General features: G+C 40.6%; 2 protein-coding genes across 4 annotated transcripts; both read right to left on the bottom strand.

Annotated features, from left to right (window-relative positions):
• Positions 1 to 96: 96 nt before the first annotated feature.
• On the bottom strand, positions 97 to 8,048 carry mri1 (methylthioribose-1-phosphate isomerase 1). Its single transcript, XM_049719888.2, has 6 exons — positions 7,624 to 8,048; positions 5,897 to 6,120; positions 3,044 to 3,213; positions 2,795 to 2,971; positions 2,493 to 2,717; positions 97 to 1,213 (listed from the first exon to the last, which is right to left on the bottom strand). Exons 1-6 carry the CDS (start codon positions 7,753 to 7,755, stop codon positions 1,080 to 1,082), a joined length of 1,062 nt encoding a protein of 353 aa, XP_049575845.1. The 5' UTR covers positions 7,756 to 8,048; the 3' UTR covers positions 97 to 1,079.
• A 1,954-nt stretch (positions 8,049 to 10,002) lies between these two features.
• On the bottom strand, positions 10,003 to 25,538 carry cc2d1a (coiled-coil and C2 domain containing 1A). 3 transcript variants are annotated; one of them, XM_049719839.2, is made up of 28 exons: positions 25,361 to 25,538; positions 25,119 to 25,185; positions 24,907 to 25,039; positions 24,707 to 24,813; positions 22,946 to 23,164; positions 22,522 to 22,837; positions 22,332 to 22,441; positions 22,160 to 22,244; positions 21,502 to 21,585; positions 21,289 to 21,416; positions 18,864 to 18,936; positions 18,652 to 18,782; positions 18,247 to 18,334; positions 18,078 to 18,154; positions 17,875 to 17,970; positions 17,189 to 17,311; positions 16,738 to 16,796; positions 15,631 to 15,747; positions 15,183 to 15,256; positions 15,052 to 15,110; positions 14,833 to 14,984; positions 14,667 to 14,757; positions 12,970 to 13,125; positions 12,544 to 12,675; positions 12,349 to 12,475; positions 12,160 to 12,276; positions 12,038 to 12,085; positions 10,003 to 11,959 (listed from the first exon to the last, which is right to left on the bottom strand). In XM_049719839.2, coding segments are annotated over exons 2-27 (2,913 nt in total). In that variant the 5' UTR covers positions 25,176 to 25,185; positions 25,361 to 25,538; the 3' UTR covers positions 10,003 to 11,959; positions 12,038 to 12,083. The 3 variants fall into 3 exon arrangements, with proteins under 3 accessions (XP_049575796.1, XP_049575795.1, XP_049575794.1); XM_049719838.2 differs by having other exon boundaries at positions 12,200 to 12,276; positions 22,172 to 22,244; XM_049719837.2 differs by having other exon boundaries at positions 12,200 to 12,276; positions 25,361 to 25,537.
• Between the last annotated feature and the right edge of the window lie 14 nt (positions 25,539 to 25,552).

Here is a 25,552-nt window from a genome sequence, read left to right as displayed (position 1 = left end):
GTGAAAGTAATTTACAGTCATCTTAAGTTCGGTGGACAGCAACATGACCCCGGCTTGGAAGAAAAAAAAAAGAAAAAAAAAAGGACCAAACCACACTTGAATGTCAAACTTTTATTTTGTGATCGTCTACTCCTCACTGTGTACATACAGCAAAAGCTGTTTTGGTGATGTTTTTTTCCCCTTTGGAAATTCTTTATTCCATATGCGATGAACATGGTGACAATGGTTTTGAAAGAAGCGTGGCTACATTATATACTGTAATAATCAAGCGTGTATTGAAAATTAAGTACCGTATAAATATAGCTATGTGTCATCTTTGGGGCCCATCGAGATATGCACTTTTATAAAATGTTGCCACATGGGCTGAATATTTTAATGATTGTTTGATATTACAGCTACAAATTTGGATGACACTCCTACTAAAGTATCTACACAAAGACAAAAATGAAATGTTAATATAACATTTTGATGCCACCGACTCGTGCGTCATTTTAACTTGATAAATCAGCCGTAGCAGTGGGTTTGATTTCTACATTATGTACACGCTACCAGCAAGAACACATTTGTATTTACAAGTAGACAGCAGCACTTTCAGATACCATAGTTGATCCGAATATTAACTTTAATGTAAAATCAGACTAGTCATCATTATTGTTTGTAGTTGCCCTGAAAATTCCCCACAGTTACTATGTGTTGCCATACACAGTTGAAAGATTAGAGTCAAATTAGCATTCACTAAGGTCTTTTGAAAAGAGAAAGAAGCAGCCCAAAAATTAGGAGCAGCATGAAAACTGTGAGATAGGAGTAATTATGGGAAAAATATGAAAACGTATGGAGGTAGGGGTGCCCTGTCCTGTTCAACTCCCTGCAATGTGTTTCACCTTGCAAGTGATTGCGTGTATGAAAGAAAGACAAAGAATAGAATTTTTTTTTTTTTCTGCTGACGTTTTCTGCTAACCAAAATCGAATCACATCATGTCCGTGTGTGTGCGTGTGTGTGCGTGTGTGTGTGTGTTTTACGACAAAATTAGTGTCTGAAAGTAAGGTGCAGTGGCGCCAAAGTGCCAAAAGGTGGGGCTCTAGAGGGCAGTGAGGCGGCCAGTGAGGGCTGCTTGAAGCTCTGAGGGGAGGAAGACCCCCAGCTCTGTGATGATGCCTCCAGTGATGAGCTGGTGGGGAGTCACGTCAAACGCCGGGTTCCACACTTCAATACCTGCAGATTCACAGCACAAATAGAGAAAGCAGAGGATTTGAAGCGAAGGGCAATGATAGGAAGAACACAAACATTTTGTCAATATATTATTTAGATTTTTCATGCAACTGTACTTGATTATTGATTGTTTTTTTTTTTTTTTTTTTTAAACTCAAGCCAACTTCTCACTCAGTTTGGACAGGCTGCTCAGCCACAATCCGAATGTGGACTATTGCGATAGAAAACGGCTACAAATTGCTTACTTTAGTGTTATTGTTAACATCTGGTTCTGTTGACAATGATAGCAAAGAAGAGTATGTGTAAAATATAACTGCTCATCCAAGGACTGTTGTCCCCATTAAATGAGTGTTCTTTAATTACTGCAGAGCAGCTCTCTGCTCTACAAATGTAATTATAGATCAATGAGTCTGCCCAGCACTGACAAAATGAACTTAAACACACCCACAACCGCTATCTACAGACTCAACTCAAAAGTGCTTAAGCTAAGACACCTACAAGTGCCATTTAAACTATGTTCAAAAGTCTCCTTTATCCTTAATTGCCAGTGTGCCAGTTTATAATTATGCTGGACACCAAAGCAACACAAATCAATCAGACATTAAATTTTTTTGACATAAAATCGTTTTGCAAATATTCTTTTACTGTCTATATTATCTTGTGAAGTGAACAACATCTCTGTTGTTTCCATGGTGACCCTGGACCACACACAGCTTTGGTCTGTAATATTGGTAGACCAGCTGCGACAGCTGTCATATTGTGTTAGCGCTAGCGTCCATGCTATCCTTATTGTTTTAGGAGAGTGCAGAAGATATACTGTATGCTAAAACAATAAATACCCTTTTTTTTTCTTGATGATAACCATGCCACGTGCTGTATAATCATTTGAACTGCCTTCGTTTTTTCGGCTTTCTTAAGAAAAAAATTAAATCAGTGTTGGATGCTTTCCATGGAAACTTGGGGGATTTTGTTTAAAATAAACTGGAGTAAATGAACTCCCTAAAGTGTTGACTGGCTATAATGTAGCTATAGGACGTATAATTTTTCATTATTACTCATCTGATTTAATGCAAGTACAGTGGTACCTAGACTTGCGAGTACCGCAGGTTATTATGAACTCTGGCTTGGTTGCTTATGTTGTGAACCAAAATTTGAGTACACCCCGGTGTCATGAAGATTGTAAAATGGTGTACAAAAAAAAAAGTACATTGGGTATGCCCACTGGCCCCACAGTGCAAAGTTTATATCTAAAGCTACATGAGCATGCATAGTTTTTCCATACCTGAAGCAGCAATTGGGACTCCGTTTATACTGGTGAGTTCCTCAGGCGGGCGAACTTCGATTATGATGTCCCTGCCACTTTCCAGGCTTAAGTCACATGAAGTGCTGGGAGCGGCCACATAGAAAGGAATCCCATGATGCTTGGCAGCAATGGCTAGCTGGTATGTTCCCACTTTGTTGGCTGTGTCGCCATTAGCAACCACTCTGTCTGCACCTACCACCACAGCTGTAGGCCAAAAGCAACGGACAAACAGGCTTAAGATGTTGTGAAATGAGGAGAAAAAAGAAGTGAGAAACCCAAACCTGTGATGTTCATTTCTCTCATAGTGAGGGCCGCCATGCTGTCTGTGATTAGCGTAGCGGGGATTCCATCTGCTACAGCTTCGTACGCCGTGAGTCGAGACCCCTGGTTGTACGGCCTCGTCTCTGTGCAGTAGACTCGTTTCAGCCTGCCCAGTGTGTGGAGGCTTCGCACCACACCTACAGTACACACCCAAACTCTTGCTTACAGTTGCCCGGTCTAAACAGCCACCTCACACAATTAACTCTTACCTAGTGCAGTCCCGTATCCAGCCGTGGCGAGCGAGCCAGTGTTGCAGTGTGTGAGGATGGTCACGGATTCCCTTGGGACGCCCGAAAGAATGTGCTGGGCACCAAAGTTTCCAATCTTCTTGTTGTCATTGACATCTCGCTCTAGCATGGCTTCAATCCAGGCGATAACACTGTGGGGGGCACAAAAGGTTAGACTCCCTCTGAGCACTTGATGGACTCACTACAGTTTGCATGCATGGACCCAATTGTTAGTACAATTGTTTGTATACTCTGCGCAGGCAAAATTGCCAGAAGCCTTGAGGGAGTCATGAACCTGACAAGATGCATGCTGACAAACCATAAAGCGTCTGAGAGAACGCCTTTTGGATAAAAAAGACAAAAGTGGAACTTTTTGGCAAATTACATCAGAGCCACACAGAGGTAGCTCCACAAAGAATGACTAAGAACTAAACAATCAAACTATCCCAAAGAGGATGGAGCAGCCAGGTAAGGAAGCTACAAGAAAACCTGGAGAAGGTTGATCGATGGAGTGAGGGAAGATATGAGGGCGGCCATGTTGGAGAGGATGATGCGTAGATTGATTGCCATCAGAACAATCATCTTTTGATTTAATAATTTCATGAGAATAAGGTCATCAAAGTTGAATTACTTTATTATGAAAGTACTTCTTTCAATTTATGCAGCTATTGCATCTCACGCAGCCATATTTCTTCTTCACGCTGACTGTTAAATCTTCAATTAAACATTCAGAGAGAAGGCTTTCCGATTTTCACTTTCTTTCATCTGCTTAAGTGTATGTAGCTTCTGGAATACATTTGTGTTGTAACAGCTGCTACCTAAATGTGAAAGAAAAGCCAAAGTTGCTGGTCTTTACGTCTGAGTTGGTGGAAACAGAGGAGGTGAAGCAAGAACACCAATAATTTTGCCTCTGTGAACGAATACAATGAATTTAAAACTAAGTATATAATTTAACAAAACTGGTAGTCACTTTGTCATCTGATTGCTAAGATTCAAACGTAAAGTAGGCAAGTCCTTGTGGCCTTCTTTCCCTGAGTCACAGGACATTAAAAGGTTTGATGAGGTGATTCCAAGTTTTGAAAAACATTTAGTAGCTTTTCAGGGAATTGCTTAAAAGAATTGCCAAGGCAAGAGAAATAGCTTATTATTATTATGCTTGAAAAAGAAAGAACAACAAAAATCTATCAAGGCAGATGGCATTAACTGTAGAAGTTGCCAAATCTCCAATCTGCTACACTGTTAACAAGAAAGAATGCATTGGTAGCCACTGCAGCAGCCAAAGGTTTAAATCACAGGTGTCAAAGTCAAGGCCCGGGGGCCAGACACGGCCCGCCAAGACAAATTGTGCATCAAATTCATGTCAATTCCAAAATTTCAAATTGTTTTCACTTTAAAAAAAATAGAGATATTATCAATTTTTATAACCATTCAATTTTTTATAATACTTTTTATTTTTATATATTTGATTAGATTTCAATATTTCATCTTTAAATATTTGAACTGTTTTTATTAGTCTCTGTTTTGAAAACTAGTTATTCATCAGTTTGTTGTGTAGCCTATACCATGTACACAATATAAGACGTTCATATATTTATTTGGGATGATGATTTTAATGGGCCTTTGAGGGAAACTATAACGCTAATGCGGCCCGCTACAAAAATAAGTTTGACACCCCTGGTTTAAATGAACACAAATTTCCAGTTTTATGTGATGGGGCATAGTAACAAAATTTAGTCTCTGCAAAGATTGGCACATGGCCTTTACAGAAACTGGCAGTCGAGCAATCGGACAATAGTTGACTCAACCCTAAAACTTTACATTCATGAAGATGGGCAATAAAAGTTCAGCTCCTTACCACAGAGTTCACACCACTGGTGAGACTTAAAAAGCACAAATAATAGATTCAACTTGTTGGACAGACAGAATTAAGAACTTGTAGTACAATGCTGCGAATAGAAGAGCGTGATCCAAAGCACCACAGTCCCTGTCAATCATTGCTGAGGCAGCATTATTGCCAGTAGAACTGGGTCACCTGAGTGTAATGATTATGTGGTGTTGAGGTGCAAGACAAATTCTAATGTGTGATGGATCTGCATAGTATATTGTATAATGACGCAAAAAGAGCATGAGGGTTCATCAACCCATGTGATCTGCTTAGGACAACATGAAGAGTCTCAAGCAATAGAATACAGATTATATTCACAACTGACACATTTGAGCCAACACAAGTGGCAGTGATCACATTTGCTCAAATTGGTAAATTTGAACTGGAGGAGGCACATTACAGCGTCCTGGAAAAAAAAGACAAAATATGTAATGTGGTTCGTGGATACCAGGAGCTGTACACCACAGCGGGACTACTATAGGGAAAAAAAAAAAAAAAGGGGGGAGCAGGTTTGCAGAACAGTGAGTGTGGATGTTGGCGTATTAGGTTAAGTGTATTTACTGGTGTTAAACAGTGAACCAAGATAGTGCCAGCAATTAGCACAAGACAAACAACCACTTGCCACGTGATTGACACGTGACGTTCATATTTGTGTCAGAGGAAAAAGAGGAGTTTGTTTCTTCTGCGGGGAAAGGCGACATTTTGTCTTCTTGTTTACCACTACCAGCAATCAAATCTTCTGCCTTTATAATTGTATTACTGGGTGTAGTTTGCAATAAAAGTATGAAGTTAATAAAAGCAGGTGCCGTTTTTTTCTTATTACATCGATTGGATTTTCTTTCAACTACCAAACTAAACTACTTTACAATTTACATATATGCTCATTAAATGATACCAGAGCAAATAACAGAAAGCATGCTGACGCCTGAATTGAAATCAAACTTGCCCACCTTTCTCTCAGCTGCTCGGAGTTCTTCTCCATGCTCTCGTTCTCGGCAAACTCCATTAATTCACGGGCAGCACGACCCATATTGACAGCGGTGGGCCTTGCTGATGTCAGGTGACACAAAGATTCACGGATGAACGTCACGGGGTCATCACCACCCGCGCCAGCTCGTAACTCCACAGCCAAGCTGAGGCAACCTACGATGGCGATGGCTGGGGCACCCCGTACCTGATAAAGAGAAGCGGCCATGTTCAGCAGACCGGACACCAAACCATATTGTTTCTTTACAAATTCGCTGTGGTACTTTGACTTATGGGTTTAATTTGTTCAGTGACCAAGCTCTGAACTTCGTTCAATCGTTAATTTGGAATGCCTTCACCGGTTCTCAGTATATTTTAGAGTTCTTTTGACGATTCTGTTATTTGTTTTCAAATCTTTAAATGGTCTGGCCCCAACTTAACTCTCTGAGCTCCTTCTCCCATACACATCGTCACCACAGTACCGAGAATTAAGCTAAGCGAAGGTTCAGAGGGGATCGGGCCTTTTCCGTTGCCAGTCCCACTCTTTGGAATGTCCTCCCGCTAAATGTTAGGCAAGAACCCCACCCTACCGGGCCATCTTTAAAACTTGTCTTGAAACACAAGTATATTCTTTGGTTTTTGACTGAGCGTGCGACTTGGTTTTTGGTTTTGCATGTTTTTCTTTTATTGTCTTTGTTATCTATATGTTTTACCCGTGTTTTTTTTTTTTTGTTGCGTGAATTTTGCTCTATGTACAACACAGAAAAAAAACTTGTATTTGTTAATAAAACCAACAGTAAATAACAATAAAATACAAACTAAAGAAATAAATTGATTATATAAAACATCCCTCTACATTGGGATAAGGTAGAGGTCACATGTTTCTGTGGCCTAGTGAGCAACATCAAGAGAAGCTCACACCACAAAGCAAAATTATCTATACAAATCAATATTTTGACCAAGCCATTGCTTATCACTTCAACAGCTTGTAAATTGCTGCCTTGTATTGTTTCTATATCAATTTAATGTTGTCCCCTTAATTGAGTGCGAGTAAAATGCTTTGCGTCACTGCTCTGAAATTCTGACAACAGTTTACTCATTTCACCCTCTTCCAATAAACTACATCATCATGACATCACCTATCTGCTTATAGAAAAATTCTGAATGCTGACACAACCACAACATCACACTTAACTGCCGCATATTTGTGTAAGTGGGTGGAAGAAAGAGGGTCTGAAACATCTGTGAATTTGCTCTTAGCTGCTAAAGAAGTCCAACAGCTTGCAAGTGCACACATCTTCTTCAACTCTGGCCTTCAAGTGTGCAATGATAAATGCAGTGGGGGTGTCACTGAGTGCAGCACAGGACCAAAAATGCGAACAAAAACCCAAGCAAGGGGCATTAATAATTCATCAATAAGCCGTGCTAGAGAAAGGAGGGGACCGCTTGATGGGTGACTGTATATAAGTCGATTGTCTAGCTTGCACTTTTTAAGTAATCTACATAAAAGATTTGGTTTGGGTGTTGAGGGGGGTACAAAAAAGAAATCCAGGCCGAGTGTAAGCGAGAGGGGGGCTACACATGCGTGCACCGGCAGTGGCGGGAGCACAAAGGAGTCGACGGCAGAGGCGCGCATAGACGACGGAAGAAGATGCACATGCAGCCGGCGTGCATGGAGGGGAGGGGGGGCGAGGTAATGGAAGAGTCTTACCTTCATGGACTTGATGGCCTCGTAGGCGTCCTGCACCGAGCGGATGTCATCGTAGACGGTCTGGTGAGGCAGCAGCAGCTGGTTGAGGATCTGCAGAGACCCGGCACGATAGCGGATAGCTTCCAGCGTCATGACTGACAAAACGAGGCGGGATGTTGGGGAGGATAACACGGGCGGGTAGTTGGCACGCACACATACACTAGCACACACGCACACTTTCGCACTTCACTCTTGAACTAGTGAGCGAGGCCTGGCAGTCGGCTGGTATCGACACGAACAAAGTTGACGAGAGAAGGAGGAAGATGAGACGCAATAGGAAGGAGGAAGATAAGGGGCAAGGGAGAGAAGGGTTGGAGAGCTTCACCTACACTGACAGGCAGAAAGACACGGAACCACGTGTCCACGAAGCAGGAAGTCCTCGCCTTGTTAGCCGCGCCCACCCAACCCTAGCTCTCTCCAATGTGATCGCTGCTCCTCACTGTGCCCCTACCCCATCCCCCCATGTCTCTCTTTCAGCTCCTTTGTCAAGGGAAATTTCGCATTCAAAGCCGTTATTAGCATAACAGCAAAGCCCCCCGTTTCCCCCGACAATAGCAAGCATTTTCCACCAACAATGCTTCTATTTTTACTGCACACGGTCGCTCTGTTTACACTTATTTTTGTTTGCAATGAGCTTCAATATTGCTTTCGCCAAAGAATTGCTCTGAAAATTGGATGAATGGGGCGGGGGGGAAATCAGGCATTGTGGTTCAGCAGAATCACTTTAAAACTCATAAAACAGTCCTGGACAAATTCAATGGTACCTTTAACCAAATATTTTATTGCACTGCAATGAAACGAATTTTCTAACTTTCAGTGAAAGTGCATCTCTCAGTTGACTGTTGTCCCATGCTTCAGGAACAAACTGTTCCAATAATTGTACTAAGTTCATCTTGTTTTTCCTTTTTTTAATCATTTCACTGGTTTCTTTTATATCAAACAAATTGTTTTAGGTTCATTACCTGACATGTTTCGGCGGTTTCTTCCGCCTTCATCAGAGTGTTTCAATTGTCTCAGGTTTGAAGAATGCTTCCTACAGATGGCACATTTTAGTTCGCTCCAAAGATGTTCAATAGGATTTAGAACAGTGTTCAGTGGCCACTCAAAATAATCTGTTTTGCTCTTAGCCATTAATAGTTGTTTTTAGTTCTGTCATTATGATGTTGCAAGCCCTGTGACCTGCAATTGCGATCAAGCTTTCTGATTCTAGGCAGTACATTCCTCTCGATTATATTGGTAGTCTTGAGATTTTATTATACACGGGACAGATTTTAGTGTGTCAGATTGAACAAAGCCACCCCAGAAAACATCAACACCTGAGCCGCCATCTTTCAGACATTTTCTAGCTGTGAACATATGATAAATGCAGTCATTGTCAGGTTAAATTGCATTCAAAGAGGTCAGTTTGATTGATGTTCCATAGTTTTACTTTCCCACTCAAAAAGTAAAAACCTTTCAATTGTGTTGTACGTACGTAGGTCACATTCATGGTTAAGTTTGATAACTTATTCATCTTGGTGTGTATTTCTTTTAATCATCACAAACACCTAGCTATATGCACTGCATATAGTGGGGATATCCCCATGAACTGTCAGTGCCAAATTTTATGAACATACATTACATTCTAATTACATAAATAATGTATAACAGTGTGTGAAATCTGAAAATGTTCTCTAAAGGATCTTGCCTTTTACCAAACATTGAGAAACAATGGGGTTAACTGCGAAAAGTTTAGTGACACAAACAGACATTTATTCATATTAAAACAAACCCTGTACATATTACACTTTTGATTCATTCCCGCTTTGAGTTGCACGTTTGAAAATAGAGAAAAAGCATCAAATGCCATTGTTCTGTATATAAATAGTTTCTGATTGCACTTATATGAAAGAACAGAATAAAAAAGGTGATTTGTTCAACAAGCGCAACCCAATGGAATACATATAACTCGACAAAATAATGCCATAATGACAATAATAATAAGCCACACCGCTTTCCCTGCAGTCATTCTGACGATGGAGCCTCATTACACACACACACACATATACATATATATATTATATATATATATACGTATGTGAGAAAATAATTTATTTACCAGATGAGCAAAGTTTTGAATTACAGTATGTATGTAATTCTGCACAACTCAAACCATCCAAAATCCTCACTGAATGCCGATGAGCTTGTCACCATGACAACAACACAGCCTCTTACTCAAAGAGCGGGTAATGTGTCAGGTTGTGTTTGTGTGTTTTGAGGTGATGTAGAGTTAAAAGCTTGTGTAACCAGGTGGGAGATCAGGTGACATGGGTAAAATACATTCATATTTCTTGAAGTCGGTTTGAGCGATTTTGGCTATTTTACTGATGCATCAAAGCAGTTTTACATACTACATAATTGTTTAATTCATTGGGTGAAAAGTATCAACAATATAGTGCTTCACTATCAGTAAAAATGATAGTTTATAGTTTTTGCGAAACTGTTTCCATAGCAACAGCAATCTGCTTGAATTTATAAGTGAAAGGGGCATTTTCATCGTTTTTTGATTTCTTTTTAACATTTCAGGCCAAGAACATATGAACATCATCTAAATTCAGCACTATCCACGTGGCTTATTTTTAGTCTGCTCCATAAAGTAAACATTGTTAAAAAAAAAAAAAAAAAAAAACCTCAGGATAATTTTGACAAAAGCTGATGTAAATTCCATCCATCCATCCATTTTCTGAACCGCTTAGTCCCCACGGGGGTCGCGGGCGTGCTGGAGCCTATCCCAGCCGTCATCGGGCAGTAGGCAGGGGACACCCTGAACCGGTTGCCAGCCAATCGCAGGGCACACAGAGACAAACAACCATTCGCACTCGCACTCACACCTAGGGACAATTTGGAGTGATCAATCGGCCTACCAAGCATGTTTTTGGGATGTGGGAGGAAACCGGAGTGCCCGGAGAAAACCCACGCGGGCTCGGGGAGAACATGCAAACTCCGCACAGGGAGGGCCGGAGGTGGAATCGAACCCGCACCCTCCTAACTGTGAGGCGGACGTGCTACCCAGTGCGCCACCGAGCCGCCCTGATGTAAATTATATTTTCCAAATGTAAACCAACACAACAGCAAACATTTATGCCCGTCATCGTAGAGAGCACAGGCATGGACTGCCATTAATGATGCTCTCTTAACTGTCAGAGAGAATCGAGGCAGTAAGCAAGCACATGTGAATACAGCATGTCACCGATATGAAAGGAAGCTCCCCACCACCATCGACAGCAGAAGCATTTGAAAATGGTTGGATTGACGGTAATTTTTTCTAACCCCATTTCAATTGACAAATTGTAATTAAGAGCACCAAAAAAGTACATCTTCAGACATAATCAAAGAGATCTTAAATTGATGGCTCTGCCCAGCATTTATATGAATGAATACACAGTGATAGCAGTAGCAAATTATTTTCTATTAGCGGAAGATTTAACTCTGAGACTTAGAAGAAAATCCAAATGGAGCTGTATGTAACGCTGAGTAATGCCTCTATATATGTGAAGGGACTTAGTGTGAAGACAGATAAGGTGAAGGAGGCATCAAAGAGCAAGTGGCTGATGAAGAAGGCAGTGCTAAACTGCTACGACATTCATAGCAAACTGTTCACACTCCGCCCTGCTGCAACCCCAAAGGCGACTTTATGTCTGATGTAGTTGTCTCCTTGGTGACACAAACACTAATCCCTCATTATGGGATGTAGGCTATGGTGCCCCAAAGCCCCGTTTTTGTTTTTTTTTTCACTCCCATATCACACCGCTGCAAATGCAGCAGATTACTATAATCTGAGAACATTGAACCAGACAGATTAGATTAAAATCCTTATGCCCATAAAATAACGAGGAAAGGTGCTAAAATACCTCAGAGTATTGATCAAGCACGTACCAATTTTGATTATGTGCACTTGAAAGCGGACATAAAACAATCATGGGGATTTTTGAGAAGTTTTACTGTAGTGTTTGTCCTTTTAACCACAAATACTTCTTGTCTTTTTTGTGTAAAACTATTCTATTTGTTTTTATTTAGGTTTTCCTTTTTTGTGTGTTTTTTTTCCCCCTACAAAATATAATCTGATTTAACACGTGGCTCCCTGCATTTGTCATGGTCGTGCAGCATAGAACCATAACAAAGGTCTTGAGTGTGGAGTGCTAGTGTTTGTATCTTTGTGTACATGTGAGTGAGAAGAGAGAAGACAACATTACTCCAGCTAATCCTTTACCAAACTAGTCTCCTCTTATCTAGTGCGTTTCCTCTTCAGTGATTCCAGCTGATGAATAAAAAAGACGCACAAGATCAAGCCTTTTTACAGGCAAACATATTACATACACTGCACCAGAACCCTCACCTCAGCTTCTACCATCTTCATCCTGCTCAGAGCATCCTTGGCAGCATCCTATAATTAGAAAAAAGAATGGAGACTTTACACAGGGACAAACTGATGCATCAAAAATACGGTAATTAGCCGACATCGTGTTTGAACAGGAGTCAACCCAAACACCGCATTCACCCGATTGCCTTGACTTGAAAATTTCTTCACAGAATCAGCGAGTCCTTGGGTGAAGCGCTGCAGCACATTTTCATACTCTGCTCATGGACAAAGAGAAAGATAATTATATTTATGTATGTTTTTTATAGATATAGATGTTTGTGGGTTACCTGAGAGCAGAGAAGGAGAGGCTCCCTCTAACTGAGCTTTTTGCCACTGCAGCCTATGTGTGATCTCTTTGTACTGATGAAAGACATCAGCTGGGGGATCCCGCCGGTTCTTACTGTACTCCGCAATCTGAGAGAGGACATGGTGACTGATGGGATCTTAAAGGAATTAAATGCAAACCACATGCATAAAAATACCTTTCTCTCTAATCGTTCCTTGTCGTAGTTGAGGAGGCTGAAGCTGTGCAGCTTGTACTGGGGGGGAGAGCTGCTGGAGTGGCTGCTTCTGTTGCTCACCTCACGTTTAGGTTTAGATCCAAAATTTGGAACCTGGTTCATTAAAATACACACAAAGTTATTGAAACATCATTATATGTTCGCATTCTTATACCATTCTGCATTAATACGAAATAATTATTTACCACCATAGCAAAGGCTCTCAACAAAATCCTCTACTTAGTAATGCATAATTTGGGACCTGTGATGATCTTCAACACTGAGCCCTTGACACTTGTGCATGAATTGATGGGAGAATCTTGGATTAGTGTTTAGCAGTAAATAAAGTTTACAATGTAACCTGAGCTAACCTTTCAACAAAGACAGCAATAAAGGTCATTGAATTACCCGTTCTCTTTGTCGCTCTGGAGGTGAGACAGGGGAGACTGGTTCAAGGACGAGCCACTTTTCTGTCGTAGGCTGGAGTTCTACCCCGGATATGGGCTCTCTGATCTTCACCCTCACCTCTAACTTGCCACCTGTGGCTTTACGTCCATCCATCACCTAAGAGTAACAAACAATCCACATGCAAGCAAAGGTGTGCTTGTACTAATTAATGTCTTCAGAAATGAAAAAAGAAGGAAAGAATCGACCACTTGTGCCAAACACATTTATGAAAATTCCAAAATTTCCCAAGGAAGGTGCGCCACTTGAGTCAATTGCAAATAGAATCAATCCCAGCACCTACATCATTACCAAACATCTTGCCATCATTCTACCTCCACAGACTGGAAATAACCCACACCTTATCCACACCTCCAATGACTCCACAAACAAGGTCCGGAACCTGCGCACTCCAGCTGTTGAAGCAGTCAGGGTACCATAACTGCAGTCTACAGGACAGAGGCTGCCTCACCCTAGATCTGTTATCAGTTTATCTGGTTTCTCAGATATATACAGAAGTATTTTCTCCAAACTTAAACATACCAATGTACTTCAAAGTTGGTGGCACCCAGAGATAAAAGATGGTTCACCCCAGGGACAAAATCCCCAAATGCAAATAGAGCAATGGTGTTCATGAGTGTAGCCTTGTGAGTAGTGCAGTGACCTCTAGATTGGAGAAACCAAGCAACATTGGAAAGCTGCCTCTTTGGGTTCAGAGTCAATAGTTCATATGTGCCTAAAGATAAGGACCATCTTTACATGGGTAACAATGTGTAAATTCTATATAGGAGAAACCGCTAGTAAAAAGAAAAACATCCTCAACAACCAAGACTCCAGTTGCCATGATTGAATTTTTGTGGATGATATGACTCTACTCATTAACATCCATCCATTTTCTGAACCGCTTAGTCCCCACGGGGGTCGCGGGCGTGCTGGAGCCTATCCCAGCTGTCATCGGGCAGTAGGCGGGGGACACCCTGAACCGGTTGCCAGCCAATTGCAGGGCACACAGAGACAAACAACCATTCGCACTCGCACTCACACCTAGGGACAATTTGGAGTGATCAATCGGCCTACCAAGCATGTTTTTGGGATGTGGGAGGAAACCGGAGTGCCCGGAGAAAACCCACGCGGGCTCGGGGAGAACATGCAAACTCCGCACAGGGAGGGCCGGAGGTGGAATCGAACCCGCACCCTCCTAACTGTGAGGCGGACGTGCTACCCAGTGCGCCACCGAGCCGCCCTGATGTAAATTATATTTTCCAAATGTAAACCAACACAACAGCAAACATTTATGCCCGTCATCGTAGAGAGCACAGGCATGGACTGCCATTAATGATGCTCTCTTAACTGTCAGAGAGAATCGAGGCAGTAAGCAAGCACATGTGAATACAGCATGTCACCGATATGAAAGGAAGCTCCCCACCACCATCGACAGCAGAAGCATTTGAAAATGGTTGGATTGACGGTAATTGCCCAGAGAAAACCCACGCGGGCTCGGGGAGAACATGCAAACTCCGCACAGGGAGGGCCGGAGGTGGAATCGAACCCGCACCCTCCTAACTGTGAGGCGGACGTGCTACTCAGTGCGCCACCGAGCCGCCACTCATTAACATTTTCATTCAAATTACTTTTATTTTTTTTAGATCAAAACAACTCACCTCGATAATTTCTCTGACATCACAATGGTTTTCTAGACCCTCAAGCTTCAGTTGAGCTGTGCCCACAACCTTGTCTGTTTTAAAGAGGCCTCTGTACACACGCAGCATATCATTCATTTCAAAGGGATCATTTGGGCATCAACATCAAAGTAGTTCTGATTTGTACCCCTTGTGGATGATCTCAAATTTGAAGCCTTTGGACTGGATGACTCGTTTAAATCCTCTGTGAGCTCGGTTGATGTTGAGTTTGAACTGCTCTTTAAACTCCGGACTGGTAGTACTTTTTATTGTGCTGGTTTTGTCCCTCTGTGCCTCCTCCTACACATGCATGAAGAGAAATTATTAAATAACACTTCTTTTCTCTCTTGATATTACAGCTCCTTACCACACTGGGAAAAGGAAACTCAAACTTCACACTGGCATCCAGATCATTAGGCGAGACACCTGAAAGCAAAGACAGAGGTGTAAATTCAAAAGCAATTTCATTTGGAGCAGATTGGCAGAAAATCTGCCTACCAGGGGGAACTGGTAGGTTGATGCCTCTGATGATGTACAGTATCATGTCATTGGGAGTCAGATTGGGGTAGTTCCTACAGAAACAGACAGGTGTCTTGAGCCCAGTATGAGTGACAGACATCAGTCAGCATTACTGTGATCCAAACAAATCGGACTGTTAAATGAGTCATTTAGCTGCCAGCTTGATGGGTTACTGAAGCCCGAGAAAAATCTGTCACACTGAGTCACTGTGAATCAACTACTTGAAAACATGGATTAAAATGTGTGAACGATTCAAGAGTTTTGAAAATAAAGATGAAATTCACCAAAATGTGACTGATAGGGTTTCTGTCTGATATATGATATACCAGCAGGTAACAACAAAAATGTTCTATCATTTGTCTGAAAATAAGAATCTAATAATAGGTCATAGAAAATTTGCAGTAGTTTAAATGCGTTTACTGCTCACTTGACAACACTGAAGGTCTTCTCTTTCGTGTGACAGTTGGGCACTGGTTGGCCCTTGGTGTAAGAATCCTTCAGTATCTCTAAATTTTTTAAGGAATCCTCTACAAGCTTTTCACACCTGCAAAGAAAGAGAGACAGCCCTAAAGCACAAAATATTTGCACAATATTCATGGCCTGACTACGGTGTAGCTGTTAAGAACAAATGTAATCCCATAAAACTAGTTTCTCAATACAGGCACAAGAAACAAGATTTCAAGATGCTAGGACTTGACAAATTAATAATCCTCCTTATTTCAAGAAAGAAAACACACTAACAGTTTACAGGTTCGGTTAAAGGAATGCTATTTTTTGTTAAACATGTTTTTCAAAAACAATATTATACAAATACAGTGGTTCTCAACTGTTGTCACTTGAAACCCGCATTTTCTTATTGTTGCAGTAATTACCTAGTTTTTCAAACATGATTTTTTCAAATATAACCTATAAAAACATGCATATTACTGCCAAAAGCATATTGCTCGCAATGATGTATTGTATTGTCATGTATTTGTTTACAAAGTAGATAGTGGCGAACGCACAAAGCAGTCACACAATCAAAATAAGAATACATGTAATTTGTTTTAAAAGCTGACACACTTCGGGGTCCTTACCCCACAGTTGAGAATTACGATATGAATATGTGTAGTAACTTTTTTCTTTATTCATCAATACTTGCCTCAATTGTATCTTTTCTCATTTTTTTAATCTTTTGTATTGGACCTACTGTGGCAAGAATAGCATGGGATACGGTCTTGGTATTAAGCACATACACATTATTTTTATTGAATGTCATTCATTAATTAGTTCAAACAAGATTAATAGTGAATCTGGACTCCTACAGCCTAAACTATCACAATCAACCATTACCAATAAATTTCTAATTTTTTGAGCATTTAATTCTAAATATTTGGTTAATGTTATTTTGCAACAGGATAAAATGTCCCAAACATTGGATGTAATTAGATTGTGCAGTTAATTTATACTTAACTGCATGTCCACTAATAATATGCTTTGGCCAATTAAACTAAAATAAGATAACAAAAAAAAACTTTGCACAACATGGTCTTACTTGAGAGCCTCGCCAATATGGCCCATGAGTATGAACTGCTGTGAGCGACTCAGACATTTCTGGAGATATAGTTGGGAGAGAGAAACGTGCAGAGGAAATATTTACAGCCACATTTAGACAATCCAATATATTGTACACAAGTGGACAAAGTTATTGGTCTATTAATGAAATGCAAACCCACTATGGTCACAGAAATAACCTCAGTCTGACAAAAGTAATAAAAAGTGTATGGAAATGTACCCAATAAAAATTAGACATTGCTTTCGAATTGTGGTTCAACAGATTCTTTTTAAAAAGCAAATGAATGAAAGAGGCCTGGACAAAAACGATGGTATCATTGCCCTGAATACTTTCTTTTTCTTTTGTTAATATAGGAGAACCAACAACCTTGTCCACATGTTTATGAATACATTCGAGCTGCTGTACAGTGCAAGAAAATACGAATGCCAACCTCATGCTGCTTTCGCAAAAGATCCATGAGGGTCTGGTATTGTCCACTGATACGAGAAGAAAGAGGTGATGTACGGGAACGAGTCAGCAAAAAGTCTTCCTCACTGACTGGACTGCTGGGTATCTAAAATAAATATGGAGAAAATATTACATTCGAAAATATTTTTTACACGTTTTGGACAATAAAAGACAGAAATAAGGATCAACATCAGACAACTGTCCATTGTACCAAAAAGCCTAGCCAAAAATAGGATGTTTTGTTATTGTTTTTTTAGTTTTTTTAACTTAAACACTCATTTGTGATGCAGAACAGGCAAAATATTAGGTACATGCACCCCTTTCAAATCAACTTTCCATTTTCTATTATTACAAGTTACTACTAGAAGCAAACAAAGAGAGGCACAGCAATAATATTGTTTTTTATAATTACGTTGTGACTCAGTCAGAGAGAAACTTGTGAGGTATAGGACACAAAATGCGAGACCAAAGCAGTTGTGGGCTATATTCTAGAGTCACAGACAACATGCAGGCTATACGGTGGATTTCACACATGTGCGCACGCAAACTCATACCGTGGCATGTGGTACACCTCACACATTAAATTTCTTTGACAAACATATTGTGTCAGGTACAAAGGAGTACCATAATATATTGCCTTTCATTAGTTTAAATGCATAAATGATTAACCTTGGTGATATCAATAGGGAGACCAGACTTTGCTGCTTCGATCATGGGGTCAAGTCCTTTAGCATGTCTGAGGTGCTGCGCTGCTGCCGTCATGTCCTGCAACATATATTTGAGACTTCTACGGCTATTGTGGTTATAAATCTTATAGAAACACAAGACGTCATCCACTCAATCTACCAGGGAAAAACAACTGTATGGAATACCTTCATCTTTTTTGAGTGTAGTGCTGCACGCAAAAATGCCTGTCGCCGTAGCAACAGGAAATCCACTTGCTGTTGTGCTACAATGATGAATAAAAAATAAGTGATGGCATTATGCAGCAGTAAAAGCATGAATATGCAGGCATGGTTCAGAGTTATACTGCCAACACACCTTTGGCTCCCAGTTTTGGTACTGAGGAAGCCCCAGGGGCTTGAGACGCTGGAGATTTAGCTTTCTGGGCAACTCCACGCACAGAGGACTGAGGAGAAATAACTGTCTTTAATAAGGATCCAAATAGAGATATGAGAGAGTGATGAGATAAGAATAGTGACTGTCATTTAATAAAAACTGCGTAATAATATATAATATAAAATTAACAGAAATACATACTATAAAGATTACATTATGGTATACATCACATTAAGGTACAATAAAAAAAAAAAGGTCAAGATTCAATGCATGCGAGTAAATACAACAGATGGTATTTCTATCTGGAGTCTAAAGGCAACCCAATCAAAATCCCTGGCTGTATATCAATTAGAGCACTTGGCAGTATATTTATTAGGTTTTTTTTACCTTGGCAGTCTCCTTTGGACTGTCCTCGTCTTCTTCTGCTTCTGGATCCCGATTTGCTATTTTCATAGCTGTTTCCAGGACACCCATAAAGTTTTGCGGATCCTTCTCTGAACCCTGTAATGGTGGACAACCTAGAAAAGAAACAATATTACACAGTATATAATTGGTACACACTAAAAGCAAATTGTAAATGTGTGAAATCGGAAATGTACCTGGTGGTACGGGTAGATCCGACAAGTTGACAGGTCGGCCAGCTTTGTGTGCTTTAATAGAATCTTGGTATTGCTATTAAAAGTAGAAGTTATAAGTTTGCCATTAGCCTTTGAAATCATTTTTTTTCTTTAAACTTGTAATTGTTGTCTTGTGTTTTTTGTGATAAAAAAATTCACTAAGGGTAGATTGTCACTTTGACTCTCAAGACATTCCAAGACCAGTTATGGCGATTCCATGTAACTGCTTGAGCTTCTTTTGGCAGCAATAACCTACAACCAAACATTTCCTATAACTGTAGATCAGAAATACACAATCATCAGAATGAATTTTGGACCATTTCTCTTTGCAAAATTGTTCCAACATTTCTGTTGACAAATCTACAATTGTTTGGAGAGGACTGTGTGGAGGAAAAAAAAATAGCACAGCACACTCATATCAAAATCTTATCCCAACTGTGTGTGAAACATGGTAGAAAGAGCATAATCATATGGGTGTGACTCGCTTACTCAGGTCCTGAATAGTTTGCTATCATTAAAGGAGACATGCAAAATCCACTTTCTTAGCTTTTATATACATTTTATTGTGCACTTGGAGTCTCCAGAAATATAGAAAAGTTTAATCTAATCACTCCAGATACTGCAGAGATACTTTTAGAATCAGTTTGGGAGATATTTCTTAATCCGTTCAATTTCATCCATTCCCTATTATGCATTTTGAACAATTACGTCGCAGTCTTTTTGCAACGAGACTGCCAAATAAGGTAATGGATGTGGCCAAATGGTTTCGCAAATGCTCTATCTTTATTCCTCGCAGCGATCCTGTGAACAGAGATAACGCACCATTGTGATAGCTCATCTGAAGTTATGGTTCTGCCGGTTTGTCGTCTCCGCTGTTCTTTCGGTCTGGGTCAGAGTCTTTTAGTTGTTGACATCTTTTATTCGTTCAAAAATGTTTGTGCGCCGCAAGATAACTGTACCTCTGCTAACAAACTACAAATATGTCCGACTGGAGTGGAGGCGCATATTTGGCGGCCTGAAGGGGGGGGAGGTGTGAAGTATCTTATTTGCATTTAAAGTGACTGCATAAAAAACAACTTGCTCTTAGACGCTACTCAGAACAGGGGGAAAATTATGATGTTATAATAAAATAAATAATAAAAATAATAGGCGGCTCGGTGGAGCACTGGGTAGCACGTCCGCCTCACAGTTAGGAGGATGCGGGTTCGATTCCACCTCCGGCCCTCCCTGTGCGGAGTTTGCATGTTCTCCCCGAGCCCGCGTGGGTTTTCTCCGGGCACTCCGGTTTCCTCCCACATCCCAAAAACATGCTTGGTAGGCCGATTGATCACTCCAAATTGTCCCTAGGTGTGAGTGCGAGTGTGAATGGTCGTTTGTCTCTGTGTGCCCTGCGATTGGCTGGCAACCGGTTCAGGGTGTCCCCCGCCTACTGCCCGATGACGGCTGGGATAGGCTCCAGCACGCCCGCGACCCCCGTGGGGACTAAGCGGTTCAGAAAATGGATGGGATGGATGGATAAAAATAATAAAATTCAGACAAAAGCATTGCTGTTATAGAGAGCACAAATGAATGATTAAAATGTAAAAATGAGGGATTTGTAAGCATGATATGAATTCATAGGTTTATCAAGATATTTTGCAGAAGACCTTAAGGCCATCTGTTCAAAAAGTTAAGGCTTAATAAAGGATGGAAGAAGAAATGCATGTTCTGAAATGGCTCAGTCAAAATCCTGACCTCAATCCGACTGAGACGCTGTGCCGCATGAACTACTCACACCGGACACGATTTTGCTGAATTGCAACAGTTTTATATAAAAGATTTTGTGTACATCTGATCTGAAATCACGGGAAATGTTTGGCTGTTATGATACGTAGTAATACTTGCCAACGGAGACCAATTAATAAAGCCAAGGGGAGACCTTGTTTTTTTTTTTTACTCCCTGTCCTGTAAATCTTTTTAAATTACTTCAAATAAAACCATGAAAATCCTTGAGTTCTGTCTATGAGTATCTTTGCATTATAGCTGCACACACACAAATTTCTGAGTTCACTTTACAGGCTCTTTAAAATGAGTTTGAATGTGACTGGTTACTACTTAACACAGCCAAAATTAAAAGGTTTGCACACTTGCAAGCCCTAACCCCAATCCCTGCAAACATGTTTCTACTTTCTGGTTCTCCCTGCAGTTAAGAACTGTAAATTATATTTATCATTTCAACGTAAGGCCAGATTTGTGCATACAAGCATTTAAGATGTACCATTAGGCAGAACAAAAACAATGTAATTGATTCCCAGTTAACAATGCTAGTTACATTATTCTCCTTATCAAAAGGTGGCACATTGTGCCATGGAAATTCTTTTGAAGGTGTTAATGGATTCTTTATAAGGTTCAGCTCCATGACGTGTACCTTAACAATACGTTGATGCATACGTGCTTTACGCTCATCTCCTTTGCTCTTAGCTCCATCTGCTGCTGATTTGTATATGTCCATTCTTTGCTGCAAGGCTTCTGCCACATTGCTGGGAGCGGGAAGGCCTTTGAAAGGCACACACACATTTCAACAATCATCATCACCTTCATCCCACAGTGCTAACCAGTCACAAGAATCACGTCTACTTGCCAGCGGCTGGTTCCTGCGTGGTTATTGGAGCAGCAGTGGCTTGTTGTTTAGCCGAAGGTGGTGCGTGTGATTCGGCTACGTCTCCTGTGAATCATTACACAACAGTTGTTGACAATAGAGTAACAGTATAGGTAATTAATGTCATCCATCCATCCATCCATTTTCTGAACCGCTTAGTCCCCACGGGGGTCGCGGGCGTGCTGGAGCCTATCCCAGCCGTCATCGGGCAGTAGGCGGGGGACACCCTGAACCGGTTGCCAGCCAATCGCAGGGCACACAGAGACAAACAACCATTCGCACACGCACTCACACCTAGGGACAATTTGGAATGATCAATCGGCCTACCAAGCATGTTTTTGGGATGTGGGAGGAAACCGGAGTGCCCGGAGAAAACCCACGCGGGCTCGGGGAGAACATGCAAACTCCGCACAGGGAGGGCCGGAGGTGGAATCGAACCCGCACCCTCCTAACTGTGAGGCGGACGTGCTACCCAGTGCTCCACCGAGCCGCCGGTAATTAATGTAATTAAGGTAATTAAAGATTCAACATAAACCTCAGGACAATAGAACAAACTGAGCTGAGAATTGTACAGCTGGTGCATGAATGACAAAATACAAAGGAAACAAGTTTTTTTTTTTTTTTTTAACATTCTGCTTACCAGAACACTGACCAGGGCTTGGAGGAAGCAAGCTCAGGTCTACTGGTTCACTCCTATCAATGGCCTCCACCAATGGTTCCAGATTCTGCATATTAAGAGCCCATCTTGTGTTTAAAAACATGTTCTACCAGTAAACTACACATGCCAATATGATTATTTTTACTCCTATTACCTTGGCAGTGACATAATGCTGTTTGGCCAGTTCAATGTTACCACTCTGTTTGGCTTGTATGGCGGCTAGCTTGTACTCTCTCTGTCGGGACAACACTGCCTGTTTAAGTTCTGTAAGAATAGAAGAAAAACATCTACATTACTCTTCACAAAGAAAGAGAAACTTTGAGAGCCCTATGCTATCAGGTAACCTGAGTGTTGTGTGCCAGGATGAGAGGGTGTCAATGGAGATATCATCGGGGTTTCCGGAGTGATGGCAGCAGCTGGGTTATGGGGTGGAGCTAAATGGAGTGGCTTCGTATTAGGAGCTGCTGGCTCTGTCTCCCAAGAAGGTTTTTGATTGACCGGAGGGTAGGGAATCAGCATGGCTTCAGATATTTCTTGTTCGTTTATGGATTCAGACTCAGCTGCAGCACCAGCTTTTCCGCCTAAAGCAACAGGAGGTGGCATCTCCTCCTCGTTGACTGGCTTTCCTTTTCTGACAGATGCAAGCATGGACTGCAATGTCTGAGGATGGCAAGGACAGGAACTGTGAGCATAATTTACAACTTTAGCAGAAGAGGCACTCATGTTGAGATATGAAAAAAAAGGCTTGAAATTGAAACAGTTCAAAACCTTTAATCCACGATCATATCTTCGAGCTTTGCTTGTCTCCCCAGATGCAGTTGCATTGGAGATGGCAGTCTTGTACATCTCAAGGCGCTCCGACACACGGCTTTCCAATCCAGTTGCACCAGTGGAATTCGCAGGAGAAGATTGGGAGCCTCTAGGAGCCTGTGAGATCTGAGAAGGACTGCTCTCCTCATTGTCCTCCAAAACATCATTCAGTTCCGCCTTACGTTGAACAAACACAGATAATGAAATGCTAAATGTCACTAGAGAGGGAGTCCTCGCTGTATCGTGGCCAAATATTTGCGGCCCAATGAAAAAACTGATTTTTAAGTCATTGATATTTCATGGGTTTTTAGAGTACACTGCCAAACCCGAATTTAGACTCACACCCCTTTAGTGTAGTTATCACATAATGATGCAAAATCCTGGGCAGCAGTCAAATATGTTACCACATTTTACTGTTTTAATGTTCATTGTCCACACATAGCAAAGAGTATTTATGCCACTGAGTATTGTATATTGAGTATTATCATATTATAGAATACAATACCAGTCAAAAGTTTGGAAACACCCTCAAGTTCAGTGTTATTGTAATTATTTAAAAATGTCCATTATCCATCACTCCATCCATCGATTTTCTGAACCATCATTCATATTCATAATTTTAATGTTCAATTAGCGGTTAAAAAGAAAAAAAAAAAAAAAAGAAAGAAATTACCTAAGAATGAAATGTTCTAATTAAGGAAGTGATTTTTGCTTAAATGTGTTACATTATACTTTTGGATCATCATCAACATGTATGAGTCAGGGGAGTCTCAAGGGGTATGCCAAAAAGGGTTGGGGGTACACAAACAAAATAAAAGGTTGGGGAAAACACTTGTCATCGACATTATGAATGTTAATCAAAACAGAATCTGTTTCATATTAATTGAGATTCTTCAAAGTAGGTAGCTTTTGTCAACATAACAGTTTTGGACATGTTGCTATTTTCTCAATCAACTTTATGATGTGGACGTTACTTTATGACCAGAAATGACTTTCAGTTCACAGCTCTGCATTATCAAGAGTTTAATGGCTGGCATTTCTTGACCTATTACTGTGCTTGGGACCATTTCAATTTTGTTTCGAAACTTTTGACTAGTACTTTATGTCAGGTGTGCCAAACTTATTTTGCTGTTGCAGGCGACATTGTAGTTTTGGTTTCCCTGTACACAACAAATTGATGGATAACTACAGCAGTTTTGTTATCAGAAGCCAGTCAAAGAGTGTTCTATTTTTTCTTATTTAGTTTAAAAGATGAATTGTTAACAAATGCTTGCAATATCTCAACAGTATTAAAAATTAATATAATTTGGAATGTTGGTATTTCCGTATGAAACATGAAGTTGACACGCACTTGTAGACTAAACAGATCTTACCCAGTTATCATTGGACTAGCAGACCTTTGTTAGATTAAATGGTTCATTTTCTTAAATGTTATGTGTCAGTCAGTAAATTTATACTTCAACAAAGTTTTATTACCTTTATCTCAGATTTTTTTCTATCCCCCATTTAACATATTCCCATGATAAAAAGGGCCACACTATTATCAAGTGCATTCAAAGACATTTGGAATGCAAAGACAAAAACAATATCGACAAATACATTAAAATTTAAGTAAAATTCTTATTCCTTAAGCAAAATAAAAGTGCAAGAATACAGAATGGTTACATTATCAATTAATTAATTAATTAATTAATTAATTAATGTAAGTGATTGTTTTACCAGCAGATCTTCATCATCAACCAAATCATCATCATTCATGTCCTCTTCATCCAGGTCTTTCATGCAAAGAGCGGCCATTCTCTCAATGTCTGCCATTGCAACGGGACCTAGACACCAGAATTTTTTAAAGCACCAGTACAATGAGACACAAGAAACATAAATGTACATTGGGGTTGAAGACAATCAAGTGGTCGTTGCACCTTTATTTTCACGTTTTTTCCTTTGCGGTCCTCCTCCTTCTCCCATCAAATTGTGTAGCTCAGCCTCAAACTCTTCATCGTTACCGTCATCACCCATCCCCCCATCCGGGGTCAGGTCAAGGAGCAGCCCCATCTTAATCACAATTACACAGGTCGAAGGTCAGACAGGTGTTCAAGAATCGTCATCTCGTTCAAAACCTCAGATGAGTTACCTGTCTAGCGCGTGCTGCCCCTTGACCTCGGGGAGGTGGGTTCCGACTTCGACTCATCGACTCTTACCTATATAAAACGTTGCTTCCGATTATTTGTGTCAACGACAAAAAGTTAGGTGATGGACATTTTTACCTTGGATGAAAAGAACCATTTAAAATGTACTCATTTTGGTGTTGGTCGACTATGGCAAGTCGCAGTTTTCTGTGTGGTGCTAATGCCTTTTTTAAAGTAAACTCCTTACCTTTTCACTTTCACGCACTTAGCGACAGCTGATAGAATATCAAATGTTGTCCAACACTATTCCGAAATAAATGGTGTAAGGTTATAAGAACAGTGTAGTGTCAACAGACGTCGAGCCGTCAAAACAAGCCCGACAAGCAGTGAAATTACTTCCTACATTACATCTCCAATGGCAACGAACAAAACGCTTTAC

This window comes from Syngnathus scovelli, chromosome 5 (assembly GCF_024217435.2).
Source record: "Syngnathus scovelli strain Florida chromosome 5, RoL_Ssco_1.2, whole genome shotgun sequence".
Taxonomy (NCBI): Eukaryota; Metazoa; Chordata; class Actinopteri; order Syngnathiformes; family Syngnathidae; genus Syngnathus; species Syngnathus scovelli.
This window is presented reverse-complemented; position numbering and strand designations above follow the sequence as displayed.

Coding starts and splice junctions, on each gene's coding strand:
- mri1 (XM_049719888.2), bottom strand. CDS start 7,755: ATGACGCTGGAAGCTATCCGCTATCGTGCCGGGTCTCTGCAGATCCTC. Junction 2,972..3,043: donor TGGATACGGGACTGCACTAG/GTAAGAGTTAAT, acceptor TGTGTACTGTAG/GTGTGGTGCGAAGCCTCCAC. Junction 2,718..2,794: donor GAGAGAAATGAACATCACAG/GTTTGGGTTTCT, acceptor TTTGGCCTACAG/CTGTGGTGGTAGGTGCAGAC.
- cc2d1a (XM_049719837.2), bottom strand. CDS start 25,175: ATGAGTCGAAGTCGGAACCCACCTCCCCGAGGTCAAGGGGCAGCACGC. Junction 18,155..18,246: donor ACCAAAACTGGGAGCCAAAG/GTGTGTTGGCAG, acceptor TCATCATTGTAG/CACAACAGCAAGTGGATTTC. Junction 15,257..15,630: donor AAGACCTTCAGTGTTGTCAA/GTGAGCAGTAAA, acceptor CTGTTTCTGTAG/GAACTACCCCAATCTGACTC.